This window comes from Neolamprologus brichardi, chromosome 12 (genome assembly GCF_056152115.1).
Source record: "Neolamprologus brichardi isolate AB-2024 chromosome 12, ASM5615211v1, whole genome shotgun sequence".
Classification (NCBI taxonomy): Eukaryota; Metazoa; Chordata; class Actinopteri; order Cichliformes; family Cichlidae; genus Neolamprologus; species Neolamprologus brichardi.
This window is the reverse complement of record NC_142115.1, coordinates 36,608,742-36,627,099: the sequence shown is the minus strand read 5'-3', so window position 1 is coordinate 36,627,099 and position 18,358 is coordinate 36,608,742. Positions and strand designations below refer to the sequence as shown.

The window sequence follows — 18,358 nt, the reverse complement described above, 5'->3', positions numbered from 1 at the left end:
GGCCATTCTTAGAAAACAGCTTTGAGGGTCCACTTGACTCTAAGTGTTCATCAGGGGGAAAAACAACAACAGCAGCTATTATTATTATTGTCTGAGTGCTAGCACACACGCTGCCTCGGTGGCTCTGCTTGCATGCGTGCTCTCATTAAGTCTACCATGTTTGCTCACTCGCTCTTTCACAAGGAACAAACATGCTTCATGAGTTATTGCATTATTAATGCACCAACACTAATGAACAGCACATGATACAAACCCTAGCTGCTTCCTGTAGGACATGTTGCTAATGAATGCTCGCTGTCCTTTAGTTTGTCGTTGTAATAAAGCAATAAGTGGATGATGATGAAGGTCTACGCAATATTATTGTTGCCAGTGTGTTGAGGTTACTTGTGGTTAATGGCCTTGAAATGGTCCTGGACTGCTGGGTGTTCACCGACTTTCTAACGCGCTCATCTAAACCGTGACAGCTGGACGAACGAGGAAGTGTTGGAACGTTCACTCGGGCTATAAATCCTCTGCAGACTAAAGTGCAACTCCCAAGGTAATCCCACCCTTGGGAAGGCATAACAGATGTAGAGTCAACTGTGCTGATCTGAAGTGGCACAGAGTGTGTGTGTGTCTCCCTCTTGGTACCACTGTTAGAGTTAAACAAACACCATGGGGAAATCCATCAGTCCGCAGGCAGTAATCAGGAATCTGATTTCGATTTGGAACCTAGTGTCGCAATGATCTGTGGGTGCGTTTTAGCTTTCGGGCAGACCATCATAGGTGCCAGCTGCACATTTGGGCCAAAATCTATATTTCCTAATGTCAGTTTTCTTCTTTGCAGCGAAAGGTTCACTTCCTATAAATCAGTACTTGCAGTTTGGCTCCAAACAAAGTTCGTCCTTCATGATGTTGTGATGTGTCGACATTAAAACAATAAAACGAAGTAGAATATTTATTCTATTTTGGCCCTGCTGGTCCTTCTCACTGCTGCTGCCTGTGGCTCCAGTTATCACCAGTGACCATGTGATGTCAGTGAATCGTGCAAATAGCAGGAAGTCATGGCAAAGCAGCGATAATCGCCATTAATTATCCCCTAAGTCCCCTGCTGTCACCGTGCTGCTGTGTGTAATGTGTATTGTGTTTTGGCAGCAGTGCCAACACGTATCACTGATGTGCACACGGGACACATGTGACACGTTTAAACGTAGAGATGGGCCGAGATGCATACAGATCTGTCCTACATAAAGTATCCCTCCTCTGTATGTAAATGGCTCTACGTCTCACTCGAGCCCTCAGTAAACACTTTTTTGATGTGTTTATTTTCTCAAATGCTGATTTCAGGTCAGCACAGCATTAGGGATGCACCGATACCGATACTGGTATCGGGTATCGGCCTCGATACCACATTTTCTAAAGTACTCGTACTTGTTAAAAGTCCCCCGATACCGGGGACCGATACCGCGGTCTGAGACCTGTCTATGTTTGAGCGGCATGTAAGGGGTTAATCACAGGCGCCGAGTGCCCGCCCCCAGGCGCCGAGTGCCCGCCCCCAGGTCCCGAGTGCCCGCCCTTAGACGCGAAAACTAATTCCAAACCAGCCCCTTGTTTGTTTGTTGTTAAATTATAGGACTAAAGCTGTTACCTGTAAATTTAAATCATGTTTTTATTAAGTACTCGGTATCGGCGAGTACTGAAATGCAAGTACTCGTACTCGTTTCCAAAAAAGTGGTATCGGTGCATCCCTACACATCATTTGTTGCACATATTTATCACTTGTGGTCTCATAATGTCCATCTTTGGTATACAGTCTGTGCTTAATCACCGCACAGCTCCTTGGTTTTTGGTCAGCAGTCGAGATCTTGGATGATGTCGTTGTAGCTAAAACAAACCAATGAAATCCCAAACTGCAGTTATAAAGTGAAACAATTACAGATGAAAACATGTTTTGTTATTGTAGGAACGATGAAGATGACTCGGCATAATAAAGAAATGTTCATTGATAATGCACAGTTAACTTTTTAAAGATTATTTTTTGTTTTTGGTTATAAGATTAACATTTGATCCTCACACAAAATTCGTTTTATTTCATAGAATAAATTTCCATTTTTAACATGTTTAATTTTTTTAATACTTTTCCACAAAACATTTTCTCCTGACGCCTTTCATTGAGATGCGAGGAGACGTTTTGTTTTCAGCGTCCTCATCTTTGTATTTGTTGTGGTAACATTCATCGTTTTTTCCGGCAGGTTACGCTCCGGTCACAGGAATGTGCCACCCAGTCCGGAGCTGCACCCTGAACCACGAAGACGGCTTCTCCTCCGCCTTTGTTGTGGCTCATGAGACCGGACACGTGTGAGTTCCTCGTTTTCATCTTTGGACAAAATGCCAGAGACTGTTTACTAAGCACGTGTCCATGAACTCAGCCCTTGTTCATTATCTTCTCCTTTTCTCCACATTTCCTGCAACATATGAAAGAAGGATAAACAAACTCACATCAGCTGGAAGCATTAAGAAGTCATCAAAACCTGCCGTTCTGTGAAAGGCAGAATTAAGCACATATTGAGTAAATGCACAATAACAGACTGCACAGTGGACAAGCTGTGTTTAGCTTCATGTTGCTGGGCAACGCTCTAAAAGCAAATCTTAAACTGGCTGCGTGTGGTTCGCTCATTAACGTGACACAGTGAGGGCAGATTGGTTGGTTGTCCAAATCACCTGGAATAGCTGCTTTGAAAAGTGGCGTTAATTTTATCGTAGCATCAATAAAGATTTTTTGTCTGTGTAAACAAACCGACCAATCAAATGAAGCTGTAGCGCTGTAAGGAAATCTCTCTCCATCTCTGCACATTTCCAAATGTCCAAACTCTGAGTGTGGAGTTTAAAAACAAATATAGAAAAATAGAAAAAGAAACTTTCTCTATTTTTCTTTCTCTAAACATGTAAGGTGTGTATTGGAGATTTGTAAATTGCAGCTACAGGAAATAGCCAAGGTCACACCATCCGTGATCCACTGTGCTGCTGAATGATAAATACTGATAAAAAGAAGTGGTGGGAAAAGATATTCTGGAAAAAGAAAAAAAAGAAGGGCTGAAACAAAAGTCCTGTGGCGAATATCAAATTGGTCTTTATAATTTGTCATTTGTACACAAACCACAACCTTTTCTGAAACCCTAAACAAGTCACTTTTCTTTGTGATGCCTGAACCGAACCAAACAGAAGGTGAGTATGAAGGTAAAAAGTCTGAGAAAGAGAGAAAACAGGCGTCTCAACCTCATGTTACTGTTGAAAACTGCATGACCCACCTGCCAGCTAATGTAGAAATGCATTAGCCCATACTACCCTTCAGTAATGAGGAACGACCCCCCCTGAATGATAACTGTCTGCTACAGGCAGAGGAACCATTCAAACTCACCAACAACACCGACTCTGCACACACAGGAAACACTCTGCAGCTTAAACACGCTTTCTTCTTGTAGTCTGCCGTTAAACAAGAGACATCTGAAAAACAGTGTTGGTTTCAACCTCTTGGGATGAATGTGTGAAGCCTAAACCTTCGGGTTAATATGCGCTGTAGTGTAATCCATGTGATATAGTCAGAGTTAAAGTGGCAGTGCAGTGAAACTTGGACTACGGTGTTAAACAGAACACTAAGCAGGCTAATTTTCCACTTTCCTGCTCTTTCAAGCTGTTTCCACGTCTCCTGTGGAGCTTTTGTTGCGAGTTCTGAAATTTGAAATAACGCAGCGGGAGAGACTGTCAACAAAGAGCAAATATTTGGAGCCATTAAGAGCCACAAGCAGGATATTGGTCTGCCAGCTGGGTACAGAAACTGGTTCTGGAGTGGACTGAGTCCAGTTGGAGAGGAGAGAAAAAAGACGGAAGATTTAAGAGATTATCAGAAACGCTCAGAGCGATATATCAGTATTGTTGAAAACCATCAGGTGATTTTACAGATGAAGCAGTCATGAGACAGGAGTTTGAAGTGATTAGTAACAAAGGTACATGATGCGGGTTTTGTTTGAACATATTAAGAATGAAAGGAGAGGCTGGATCATAGCGTGGAGAACAGAGGTGTTCAGCAGGAACAGAAGCTTTTTGAAACCCAGCGGAGATGGCGAGTGTCCTTCACAATGAGATGTCCCAGTGTTGGTCAAGTTACTTGAAAAAAGTAATCAGTAACTAATTACTGATTACTTCCCAAAAAAAGTAATCCCGTTACTTTACTGATTACTTATTTTCAAAATTAATTAATTACTTAGTTACTTAGTTACTTTTTAAAAACATGATTTACAACCTGAATAGGTGATAAAGCGATAGATCTTTCAGCCCAATTCTACTTTTTCTGCATAATCCATCATACAAAATGTGATCAAATGGAAAAGTCTCTTTTTAAAACTTGGTTTATTAGTTTTAATCTTTTAACTTTATACATCAAGCAAAAATTTAATTATATGCAACATTCTCTGACTGGAAGAAATTAGTTTAACATTTAAACCTATTTCCTGCACATTCCAGCACATAAAATAAAATATTTTTAGTGTTTACACTCAGTCTTTCAAATAGATGCAAGTAAAACACAGCAGAAAATAAATAAAGTCAAAGACTAGCGGTCCTGTTGCTCTATTTTCACCTGTAAAGCAGGAGTGGGGTAGGCGGAGGTTTACCCTGGTGCAGGTGTGCAGCGGTCAGTGGAAGAATCCGCCAGTTTCTCTGTGAGTTTCCCATTACGTCGTAGCTACTCGGTGCTTGTTTGGAAGTTTAGGGGTTTTTTCGCTGTAAAAAGAAGTTTTCTTCCCACGCACAACGGACACTAATGTTTTTGTCACTTTTTATGGAATCAAACTCAAAGTAAGGTCAGTACTTCCACGCTTTAAACGCTGCACGCTCATACTCTCTCTGCACTCGATATATGATCCATTGTTGATCTGCACACAGCTGTTGTCACAAACGTCGCACTCGCTTACGTCACTGTCATGAGACATTCTCGCAAAAAAATCACGGTTTTAGTAACGCAGTAACGCAGCGTTCCTACGGGAAAGTAACGGTAATCTAATTACCGTTTTTGCAATAGTAATCCCTTACTTTACTCGTTACTTGAAAAAAGTAATCAGATTACAGTAACGCGTGTCCATCTCTGCCCAGGGCACAGCATAAAATCCTCCGACTGTGCAGACGGAGCAGGCCCAGTGAGCAGGGATGTCCGGGGATCGATAATGTTCTGAGAAAATAAAACAGATTAAAGCAGTGTGGGAACCAGCAGCTGTGCAGTACACACCGACAGCTTTCTGGTTCTGAGAGAAGAGCCTAGAGGGCAAATACTGAGGTATTTAATTTACCGTCAAAGATTAATTCCTATTGGAGGGAAAAAATCAATTTAAACATGCTGAAAGCATCTGGAGCTGAAGAGAAGGGAACAGCAGCACGAGGCAGGATGATGGTGATTGCTGCTTTTAAGCCCCACAGCCTGTGCGAGGATCGGTTTAGTCCTGAGATGTATCACAGATATGTACACATCAATTAGGGGAAGATTTTTAAAAGCCTTTATAGACGGAGAAATGGTTTCAGCAATCGAGAGCTCGTTCAGTGTTGATGTGGGCAGGAGAGGAGTGTTGAATGACAACCTTAAACCTTTGCTGTGAATTTATAGAAGTAAAGTTCTTAAGCTTGTTTATATTTTGGCAGTATTTTAAAGTTGGTGCCTTGCTGCAGAAACCCAGGACCACCAGGGTGGTGGGTTTGAATCCACCATCTGTCCGTCGTTTCTGTGCATCGTCTGCAGCTTCTTTCAGTGTCTGCACTCTGGCTAACAGCTAAACATGCAGTTAGTGGACTCGGGTTAATTGGTGATTCTAAATTAGTTTTAGGTTTTGTGTCTCTCTGCGAGCGCTGTGACAGAAACAGGAACGTGCCCAGGGTGCACCCCACCTCTCGCCTTATTGATCTGTGTGTGAGCATCGCTGCAGCAGTCCTTCCAATACACCTGCACGTTTGGAGCCTGGCTGTAGCTCAGGAGGTGGAGCAGGTCATTTACTAATTGGAGGGTTTGTGGTTTGGTCCCTGGCTTATCCAGGCTGGATGCCACAGTATTCTTGGGCAACATACTAACCTCAGTGTGAACGTTACAAAAAAATCACTCAGGCAGACAAAGCTGAGGAAAAAGTGCTCGTATAATGTTCGAGTGCTCACTGGCCACTTTTAAAGTGGTCAGTGAGCTGTGGACGTCCACTCTGAGCACCTCTGAAGGACATGCTTCATCTAATTAGAGGTGTGGAAATAGACTGGGCTCATTGAACATGTACTCAGTTACATACATGCAAATCATGTCAGTAAATGCTCGGCTTCATTATATCCTGCCTCCTCACTTCAGCTTCCGTTCTGTGGCCCCGAACGACCTTAAAGTAGAAGGAACCAAGAACATGAACTCAATTTATTTTAATTAACCTGTTTCCATAGTTCAGATGTCATGTACAGTAGTAGAGACATCGATGTTTCCAGCACCATTTGAGGTTTTTAGAGATGAAGCCTATTAGAATGCACACCCAGTAAATCCTGCCAGCATCGAGTTTTTCCAGTAAAGTTTAGGCCTCAGAGGATGTTGCTGTGAAATAAGAAAGTAAGCATCAAGTCAAGTTTCTTAAAAAGGCGGGTGGGTTGCCGTCGACGATTACATCAGTCAGACTCAGTCTGCACATTGTGTTAAAATGAGACTGAGCGCATACGTCTGCTGCAACTCTGTCATTAACCTGTGCATGTATGAGCTGTAGGTGACGAGCACACCGCTGCGCCTCCCTGCCTCACGCTGCCTCTTCCCACGCATTTCCGATGACAATTTCTGCATCCTTTCAACACTAAACAATGCGGCAATCATTACCGCTTCCCTCAGCGGCTGACCATGTGAACAGGGTCACTGTGCAACAACTTCTGTCACTTTTGCATCTGCGAACCAGTGCTGAAACTCGAATGCTTTGAGAGTGAGCGATTGTAACAGAGTTTGCGTCATTGCCTGATCTAAACACAGCTACAGCTTTCAGTGAGTTGAATAAAATAGTAAACATGTGCCGTTCAGCTTTCAGCTACTAAATATCAGCTTTTCAGTTTAGTAATTTTTGTATTTTGACACCTAGTTTCCAACTGCTCTGAAGAATGTGTGAAGTAAGCTCTGAGAGTATATATTTTCATCTCTAACGACAGCTTTGTGTTAGGTGCCCAGGTTTTAGGATTCATCTGCAGTTACAAAAAATGGACTCTATATACTTTTATTCCCAGTTGTGGTTGTCTCCCTCCTGTTTTCTGCCTCCTGCTGCACTGAAATAAAATCATTGAATTTGTTGCAAAGCAGGACTGAGAATAAGTTTTTCATTCTTTCCTGTTTTCTTATTTTCTTTTATAGATTTATTACTGTCATTATGCTTGAGTATCTGCATGTAGCGCATTGGAACAGTGGACTTGCACACAAGTCTTTCAAAACATTTTTATGTATATGTGTTTGTGTATATACATATCTATACATATCTATCTATCTATCTATCTATATATATATATATATATATATATATATATATATATATATATATATATATATATATATATATATAGATAGATAGATATAGAGATATAGAGATATATATATATATATATAGATAGATAGATAGATATAGAGATATAGAGATATAGAGATATAGATATATCTATATCTCTATATCTATATATAGATATAGAGATATAGAGATATGGATATATCTATATCTCTATATCTATATAGAGATATAGATATAGATAGATATAGAGATATATCTATATAGATATAGAGATATGGATATATCTCTATATCTATATCTATATAGAGATATAGATATAGATAGATATAGAGATATATCTATATAGATATAGAGATATGGATATATCTATATATATATATCTATATAGAGATATAGATATAGATAGATATAGAGATATATCTATATAGATATAGAGATATGGATATATCTATATCTATATAGATATAGATATATCTCTATATCTATATCTCTATATCTCTCTCTCTCTATATATATATATATATAGATAGATATAGATAGATATAGAGATATAGATATAGATATAGAGATATGGATATAGAGATATAGATATATAGAGATATAGAGATATAGATATATATCTATATCTATATCTCTATATCTCTATATAGAGATAGATATATAGATAGAGATAGATATCTCTATCTATATATATATATATAGATATCTATCTCTATATCTATATATCTCTATCTCTCTATCTCTATCTCTCTCTCTCTCTCTCTCTCTATATATATATATATATATATATATATATATATATAAAACCATCTGTTAAAGGTTATTTTATAGCTCTCTGACTTTTCCACTTGTTTTATGAATTGAAGTTGTAAAAAATAATGAAATCCTTGTCGTCGAGGTTTATCTTTTATTGCTGTTTTGTAACTTATGGTTTGTCTCTGCCTGTGAGAGCAGGTTGGGCATGGAGCACGATGGCCAAGGCAACCGCTGTGGGGACGAAACGGCGATGGGAAGCGTGATGGCCCCACTGGTGCAGGCGGCCTTCCATCGATACCACTGGTCAATGTGCAGCGGGCAGGAGCTGAAGCGATACATCCAGTGAGTTCATAAACCTGCACAGTACTCCGCATGCGTGCTGACAATCACGACTCCAGAGCTCCACCTGGGATGCGAAAATCTGAAAATAATTAAAAATCACAATATATAAGAGTTAAGTTAAAATTGGGAAATGATTTATTAAAAGCTTTATTAAACAACAACCTCCTCAGCTACATACATGTGCTCAGAGATTTTGGGGTGGATGAGTAAATAAATTCTCAATAAGACCCGACAGTCGGATGCTGGAGCAGTGGGGTCAGACGCAGTTGTGATGTCCTGCAGCACAGAGGGATGGATGGGAACGCCACCAAATTAGGATGATCAGTTTGGCACATCTTAATGTTCCTCCATAATTCTGACTCTTGGAAACGTATAAAGGAGACAAGCAGGCTGTTTGTTGGCGGTGGAGTGTCAGAAACGTCAAATCAATCACAGCCCAGTGAGCAAATTGCATTTTACAGCTCAGTAGCCAAACTATAAAGAGCTACATGGTTGCTCTATCTGCCCCATATTTCATACTCTGTTTGTCCTCAGCATGCATTCGTCTTAATTAGTGTTGTCTACACTCACAACAACAATAACCTCAGCGTATGTTTTATCATAAGATAGAAAATCAGCAAGAAATATATGAAGAGGAAGCCAACGATCTGTGAGCAAGCACTGTTGAGACACTTTATATTTAAAATATCTTATTATTTACAGCCAACAGTGGCAACATGATGAAAATGTCTGGCTCCGCCCACCAGAATAAATTGTCTTCTTTATGCTTCGTGTGTGTCGTCTGGTGTCCTGCTGTATAACGTGTTAACCCGAGGACGTCTGAGCTTTGACACAAGCGTTGTTGGCCTGTGTTCAGTTCATAGACATGGATTTTTCTTCTTCTCTCTGTAACTGACGGGGAAAGCTCAGCGGAGCATGGACGCAAAATTATTGATGACGGTGACAGTGAGCAATCAATCACCAAACAGTGCCGCGATTTTTTTTCCTGGCTTTTATTATGAACGGTGCCTTTGTTGACAAAAATCAATGTATAGCAGGAAAAAGTTTCTGCGTTATCTCAATATGAAGAGTTTGTGAGGCAGCTGCTGAGAAGAAATTTAATGAGAAGTTTAAAAATCATTCCACATTTTCAAAAGGCACATATGCCTGCTCGGTCTCTGGGCTGGGTTTAGCTGTGCCCCGTGAAAAACAAACAGCCAGGCTGGCATTTACTGCAGCTGAGCCGCTTCTCATCACCTGGCTCTGTCATTAAATCAGGAAGTATGTGCATAAATCTCAGCGGGAAAACAAGCAGTTTCTGGATTTCTCTGATAGCTTTGTGACGCATTCAGATAAAATCAGAATGGTCAAAAGTTAAGAAATAACAGAGGGGCGGATTTAGCCTTTTAGCTTTCATTTGTGTTACGTGCTCGTCCTTTTTGTCTCGTTTTTGTGGTCTGTGGTTTGTTCGGTCGGCTTTTCTTTTGTGTGTGGGGAAGGATGGAGTTTTCTTTAGATGGCTTTGTTACCTCGCCTTCCTGGGATAAGATAGAGTTGTGTAGAAAGGCGGATTTGCTTATTATAGCGAGTTTTTTTTATATTAAAGTGTCCTATAATGCCCGTAAAGCGTCCCTCTCCGACTTTTGAGGGAAAAATGGCGTTCGGAGGCCCCGGAGGAGTCGTGTAGTGTACCTGACTATGTGAGTCAGCTTCGAGATAGGCTTCGCCTAGCGTGGAAAATAGCCAGGGAAAACTTAAAGCAAGTGCAAACTAAAATGAAGGCTCGTTTTGATAAAAAAGCTGTGGATAGAAGTTTTCAACCAGGGGAGAAGGTGTTGATGTTACTGCCTGTAGTAGGGTCCAGTTTATTAACACAGTCTGACCTCCCTGGTCTAAAAAACACAGGAGAAAAGAAGACTTCCCAAAATAATCGGCAGCTCACTCCTACTTGCTCCGCACTTCACACACATGCCCGACCTTTTAACCAAATAGCTATTGCTACGGCTGCTCCGTCTGGACCTGAGGCAAGTGCACGGGAAGTCTGCCACACCCCCCGCACCGCAGCTCTTCGGGCGTCCTTAATAATTAGATTTTGCACTGACGTCGATGGAGGGATTAAATGTCTGAGTCGATAATAGATCCCAAGGTCAAAATATAATTATTCTTTAATGAAACTGAAAGTTTCTGTTAAAGTCTTTAACTTTACTCTAATGTGTTACTTTGTAATAACAAACCACACGCAGCGTATAACAGACGGCTTTTATAGCATCTGCAAACAGAGCAACAAGTCGTATTCTCTTGTTATATTGAGCAGGTTTAACTAGTGTTCATGCAACAGTTTGAGTTGCTGCAGGGCCTTTAAATCCAATCATCCATTAAGCAGCAACTCCCACAGTGAACAAACAGAATGAAGTCAAAACGATTAAACTAATTAACAAATGAAAACAAAGCTTCCGGTTGTGCTAAAACACAGGTGTCGAACTCCAGGCCTCGAGGGCCGGTGTCCTGCAGCTTTTAGATGTGTCCTTGATCCAACACAGCTGATTTAAATGGTTAAATTACCTCCTCAACATGTCTTGAAGTTCTCCAGTGGCCTGGTAATGAACTAATCATTTGATTCAGGTGTGATGACCCAGGGTGAGATCTAAAACCTGCAGGACACCGGCCCTCGAGGCCTGGAGTTCGACACCCCTGTGCTAAAACATCAACGTAACAGAGACTTGAGTTATGTGGATCATTTGTTGGACTGATGTATCTGCAGAGGGCTGATGACTGGAGGCCGCTGCAGTGAGGGGGTTTGATGCATTTGCTCTGCTGGATGTTTGGCTTCACTTAGACTGAATTAATTCGTGACAGCAAATAAGTAAAAATTATGCGACGGCTTGCGGCCACATCTAGGAGGGGGTGTGGCCTCAGGCTTTCCAGGTACAGATCCCCTTTCAAATAAAGAGCTCTAGTTTGTGTCAATAAACCTTTTTGTGAACTTTGTTTGGCTTGTTCAGAGTGAAAGCACGAACCTTCATGTCCTCACAGCACGTACGATTGTCTCCTGGATGACCCCTTCAAACATGACTGGCCGGAGCTTCCTGAACTTCCTGGCATCAACTACTCGATGGATGAGCAGTGTCGATTTGACTTCGGGGTCGGCTACAAGATCTGCACTTCCGTGAGTAAAAAATAAAATAATATGTAATCGATAGCAGAAACCAGCTAAAATATATTTAATGGAAACTTTAGACTCTTGGGATGAGCGAGCAGGACTTTGCAGTGAGGTTTCTGCAGAAAGCTGTGCTGATCACAGCCTCCACAGGAAACTGACTTTGAAATCTCAGACGATCAGAAACCGTCTGCAGGTTATCGAGCGCTTCAAACAGAAGCCTGCTCATTTAACCTCAACCACACCTGTGATTCCTCAGACCTCTGCAGAGGCAGGGTGATCACTGTCGTCCCTGTTTACTGTCATCTGTTTCCAGGTCAGAGATGCTCACATAACAGATAAAAATGAGCTTTTCCAGTTGTTAATTTTGTGGATACCGCACTAATAAAAATGTAGATATGCTCAGTATGAGCTGTTGAATCTTAAGCTTTGAGTGTTTGCAAGATTTTGTTTTATTTATTTTTTTAAGTGAGTTTTAAAAAGTCAGAAATGCAGCAGTCTGGTGAGAGGCAGACGTAGTGATCGTGTGTCGCAGAAAGTGTCACGCTGTACTCAAAAAAGCTTTAAGCTTGCAGAGGACGACTTGTTGTTTTGGGAGCTGTAGGAACAGAATGAGAGGCTAAGACCGTCGATCGATGTCTGGGGTCCTGACTTTAAACGGAGGCTGCCATTTCTTTGAAAGCATTTTGAAAGTCAACAGAGTCCCGGTGATGCAGTCCTATTATCGCTGAAGGCTGCATTGTTTGATTGCAGCTTAAAAAGGAGGCCCGGCTGCTCCGTCTGAGGTTTAATGGGTTGTAGCTGACAGTTTTCGATGCCCTTTGTTCTCCACAAAGATCAATTTTTGGTTCTTATTTTCTGCTTTGTAATTGTTTGTTCACTTCACGAGATGACACACTGCTAAGAGGAGACGCTGTATGCCATTTTAAAATGTCCTTCCTCGTCACCATCTTATTAATAATTTATCAGATGATCACTTCTGCTGTTTATGAAAGTCTGCAGTAAACACAGCGCTACAGAGCATTTCAGCAGTTTTCCTCTCATTATTTCGAGTGTGTGTCTAGAATACATGCCGAGATCTCTGATCACCAAACTGAACATTTCCTCTCCAGCGTCAGATGGCACATAGACATGCTTTGTGACTAGATGTGCACCTAATGCAGCATTTGTGAGACCACGGCCACAGCTAAGTGTTTAAATAGTGAACTTACTGAGTGTAACTTCCTGTGCTTCAGGTTTGGCATTAATGTCTGTGCTCTGCATCAAATCTAATCAAATCTAATAAAAGGCCTCTTAAAGTGCTTAGATGAAATGAATCTAAACCGACTCATTTACATCACGGAGGTTTAATTTATTACAGTGCTTGAGGTTTTACAGACAGCAGGGATGTGCCCACCGAGAGCAGGTTGCTCATATACCGAGACTGCTTCCCTTGTAGTTATGCTAATCTAATCTAATGCTCAGCTAAATGATGAAAAACAGTTAAAAATGTATTTGTAACACTTAAAAACATCACCGGCTATTTAAATTTGACACAACTCATTTCACATTACCTAAGAGAGAGACCTGGCACTGGGAGCACAGAGAGTCTTTGGCTTGTGTTCAGGTTGATATGACCTGTAGTCGCTTTTTTTGTGTAAAAGTAATAAATGAGGATGATTTTCTTCTCAAGAAATAATGGTTTTCTTCAAAGGCACCTATTTTGCTTTTCCATATTTTGTCATATACTTGCAGTTCAAATGATGTACACTCATGTTATAAATAGTGTCAAACAATGAGCTCAGCATATGTGCAAATAGCCACCATGAGACAAAAGTTGCTCTAAATGCTTTTTTTCTTCTGTTGGATCTCTGTGACGTCATAGAGAAGCGATGGTCATCTCAGGAGGCAGCTTCAGCTTCTGTGAGCACGTCACCCAGTTACTGTTGCCCTGTTGTTTATGAGGGGCAGCCAATCAGAGGACTTTAAAGAAAGGCTTGTTTTCAGACAGAGGATGAAGCAAAGCCCAGTGTGGGATAAAGATCATTTTAAACTACAGATCATGCAAAGCTGCTCTAGTATTATCCAATAATAAAAAACACTGTGAGCCAAGAAGTAACTTTTTTTACACCTCATGTTCCAGAATTATTTCCAGTGTTGTCAGCTTGGTGTAAAATCAAGCAAACATTTTTTTTTAATTATTTATATAGCACATTTAATTACAACAGGAGCGTTGACCAAAGTGCTGTACAAGAATACAACATACCTAATAAAAGAACAAATAACTCTCATGCTGTATTAAAAGCCAGTAAATAAAAAGGTGTTTTAAGATAAGATTTAAAAAGATTGACAGTGGGAGCCTGTCTGATGTGTAGGGGTAAATTATTCCACAGCTTAGGCGCTACGACTGCAAATGCTCGACCGCCTCTATGAAGCAGCCTCGACCTTGGTACGGCTAAAAGCAAAAGATCACTTGATCTAAGAGATCTAAAGGGGGTATAAGTCTGCAGGAGTTCAGACAAATACCCAGGAGCCTGTCCATTCAGGGCTTTGAAGGTCAACAATAACATTTTAAATTTAATTCTGAAGCGGACAATGAAGAGAGGCGAGCACCGGGGAAATGTGTTCACGTCCATTTCTGCTTGATCGACACCGAGAAGTAAACTTTTTACACTTTAAAGTTCACTGTGTTGTGTTTTGTCCTGCTTAGTGCTGACGTAGGACAATTTTCTAATTTAAGTACGACTGTGCAATGACAGTAAAGACCCAAGTTCAACCTAACAGAAGTTTACGCTGTTACCTACAAGATGTTTACAGCCTGCAGCTGTTAAACAAGTGAAGAGATTGAAGACATGCTCTGTTGATCAGCCTCTTTAAAAACTCTGGTTCAGGTTTGTTTGCTATGATGTTAACTCTTCCACAAAAGCTGGATGCTAGCACAGATGATTGTTTTAGCGTCGCAAATGAGCAAATCACAAGTTAGGCGTGTCATTGCCCAACTGAGCAGATTACAGCTGTTACTGCTCACTGGGCCATTCTGAAGTACTGTTTAAGTGGTCGGTTTAACACCTGCATGCTTATCTACATCTATTAAGGCCACGTTAGCTTTACACCCACATTTCTGGGTTGCAGGATTTGCCTGTAGGTGGACCTGACCTGCATTTTGCCCCATTTTTGCCTTTTGAACCGAACATCAGAGCGGTTCGGCCAGCGAAGGCAGGCTGCTCTGTTTGTTCTCAAAAACAATAATTTTTACAAAGAAGGGCTGAACAATATGGAGATTAAAAAAAAAAGATTTATCAAGGTAATACTACATGCACCTCATATACATGTATACACCATGCTTTCTATGCTTTAGATGCTTCTCCTTTTCAGTTTTAACTATTTTCCATCAAACAAAAGCATCAGAAAAGCTGGAAAAGAAAAACATGAAGTGGTAGTAGAGTTACCCTGAGTTTGCTTTAGCCTGAGGGTTTGATTTATAGCTGTCTTACTTTAATCTTTATTAAAACCCCACACAGGGCCTGTGCTCTGTGCAGCCCGACAGATAAATGTGTAACAGTGACAACAACACAGTCCGTTAGAGACGGCTGATTATCAACCTGTCGTGCTCACCGTTGCTGTAATTTAACTTCCACGAAGAATCGGACAGAGAAAGTTAGTGAAGCTGTTAGATGTTAGAATAATAGAAATGAACTTTAAAATAAAAGACACAACTTCTTATGTGTATTCCTCACTCTGACCTCTTTTCTGGAACTGCCGAATCCTGAAAAACAATATTTTTTTGGAACGCTTAAAGGAAATGTAACACTTCTGGAGTCGTTACAGTATACTAGGACCAGTTAGGTTCGACTACTAGAGTAGTAATGAGTGTAGCATGTAATAAAGACCACAGACCAAAAAATATGTTTAAATTGCCGGCTTATTATTTTGTGAAGACAGAGAATAGACAGTTAACACACATTACGTAAAACATTCGACATCACACATTTAAGGAAAACAAGATATTTTCTTTCCCCTTTTTAGTTCAGTATGTTCTGTTAGTTTATCCTATTTATCTCAAAACCTTTTATTTGGCTTTAGAAGGATGTTATTTTCAACCTAGGTTATTGTCTTATTTATTTCAAGTTCTAAGTTCAAGTTTATCCTTTGATCTATTTGAGTTAACACTGTGTTATTTTAAATCAAGTTCAGTTCTTTAGGCCCAAGATTTAATTTAATCTTGGTCTAGGTTCACCTTTCAATTTCAACCAGTTCTTATTTCGTTTTAACCCAACAAACTTATTTACATTTCCATTAACACCATTACAGCATTAAAATGTAAGGTTGACCAAAATAATTTACAAAAATAAATAAATAAATGTAAAACTGAAAACAATTCAACAAAAGGCTGAATAAATCCCTTAAACAAACAAATAAACAAAAAGTTGTCTCTGTGTCCTTTAACTATTAATCCTGGAATTACTCCAAATGATTATCCAGTGCTTTGAAAGTCCGCTGTTCTTTTGCAGAGGTGTATGGATTAATCCTACCAGTTTTTTTTAGCGAAAGAGCTCAACGTCCAGCAGGGGGCGTTTTCCCTTTTCCTGCTCGGTACAGTTCAATGGGTCCGTGGGTGGCTCGCCATCTTGTTTCTTGCTCAGCGGATCAAACTCAGATTCTAGCTCGGCATTTCCCGATCCAAACCTTAATGGCCTACCATAACAACAAAATAAAGTGCATAAACATTCGAAAATAACACTAGGGTAGCTCTTAAATAATAGTAAAAGTCCATTTTTCCAGCTTATTTAGCCGTAAATGAGGTGACGCCAATATGGCGCGCTGAAACACCGTCAAAGGCCTTTGAAGTACAGCCTGTGTGTCGGTTAAGCACGAATCCACCGTTTTTAACATAAAACAACATAAATATGCTACCTTGGCTCTCCGTTTGCATGAAATAAAATACAATTTCTGAACTCACCAAGTCCCGTTCGGTTATGTTTACAACGTCACTAAGGCAAGGACAGGTCGGAAAAACAAAAATACATTCTCAGTACAAAAATGGCTTTATGTAGACTTCTGGCTTGTTTTTACTATTTTTTCACTCATTTAGGCAGCACTCTGCAAGGACTGTCTGCATTTCTCCCTCTCCAGCTTCAAAAAGAAGGAACAACCCGATTGGGTGTGGCTATCACAGGAGTCACGCTGCAGTGTGCCCTTTCACAATAAGAGTCTCAACACATATTTTAGCCATTTTACCTGAATTAACATAAAACACCATGAATTAGCAAGTTTTTTTTCCCTTTTAACATGTTTTTAAACACAAATGAAATCCTATACCATGAATTATATCATTGCTGACGTTTTTCATGAATTTTCTAACCATTATGATCTATTTATTGACTATTTTTCACCTGTAATATATTTCTTATGACTGTTTTTACTAACAGGCTTTTATTTATTGGCAGTTATGTTAACCAGGGTTACAGAAACAAACAAAGCTACGCAGGAACAAAAGATGTGATGAGCGACCTTAAGGCCTGAAGAAGTCAATGTATTGTCAAAATGTCATCCTGATGTGGAACGGAAGAAAGAATAAGAGCGAGATCGCAACATGGAGGTGTTATTTTTGCTCCTTTGTGCAGAATAATACCCGAGCGCTTTCAAAGAATTTCTGATGTTTTTGTGTCTCCTGATGATTGCCTCACAAAAGTAGGAAAAGGCGATTCAGTTGAAGGCTGATAAAGTTACAGAAGGTTGCATGAAAAAGGAAAATTATTGCCTCGGTTTTGTTTAAAAATCCGTCTCTGTCCAGGTTAAACTGTTTGCAAACTAATTCTGCTGTTTCATAGAAATGCTCCTCTGCATCAGACGACTGCAGAGAATATCTGGCTTCCATTCACCTGCCCGGTCGTTGTCCTTGAATGCAGATTATTAAAAACAGAAAATCAGATAATTCAGAGATGGTTTTCTGAGACTCGTTAAACTGCTCACAAAGGAAACAGTCTGCAAATGGAAACAAAAAAAAGCATCCAAAAACCGTGTTTTTGCAAATAGATTCTAAATATTGACCAAATGCATAATGATTAGCAAGTGATCAAAATACATGAGCTGCTTGAACAGGATCCAAACACCCTGAGTATACAAATCATAAGCAGACCGTCTAAGCCCCCCTGGGAATAACAGGGGCTGCTGCACTGCACAAGTTAAAAAGATTTTTGTTTATGGTTTAGAAAAAGAAGTCCCTCCAGGTAATTGTGTTTATGCTGCTGCAAACAAAGCACCGGCCACCTGAGCAACAGAGATGTGGCCGCAGCAGACATGTTCAGAAAGGCTTATTAACCTCTGCAGATGTTCCAGTTTTATCAGCAGTGCTCTCAAGTACTGCTAACGAGGCAGAAGAGGAACTAGTTCCCAATCCAGGTGAACTTAATAAGAAGATAGCTTCACACAGTCATTAATGTCGTACCAGTAACTGCTTTGGATGAGGGCGAGACAGTGGGAACCAGTTTCTTTTAGAAGCAACAGATGATGACACATTTATCCGCAGACATGAAGGAAGAACTGTCGCACAGCCTCTTGTCATTGACATGTTTTGGGCAGCTTAGCTGTCGCTTTTTAAGTTATCTTGAATTAATCTGAT

At 40.3% G+C, this 18,358-nt stretch overlaps 1 protein-coding gene across 1 annotated transcript in view; it reads left to right on the top strand.

Moving 5' to 3' along the window:
* The window catches only part of adamts3 (ADAM metallopeptidase with thrombospondin type 1 motif, 3), a 170,481-nt gene that overhangs the window by 98,886 nt on the left and 53,237 nt on the right, over nt 1–18,358 (top strand). The window contains exons 8-10 of the mRNA XM_087849509.1: nt 2,232–2,337; nt 8,478–8,621; nt 11,634–11,766. Coding sequence (XP_087705635.1) covers nt 2,232–2,337; nt 8,478–8,621; nt 11,634–11,766 — 383 coding nt within the window. The remainder of the gene's footprint in view (nt 1–2,231; nt 2,338–8,477; nt 8,622–11,633; nt 11,767–18,358) is intronic.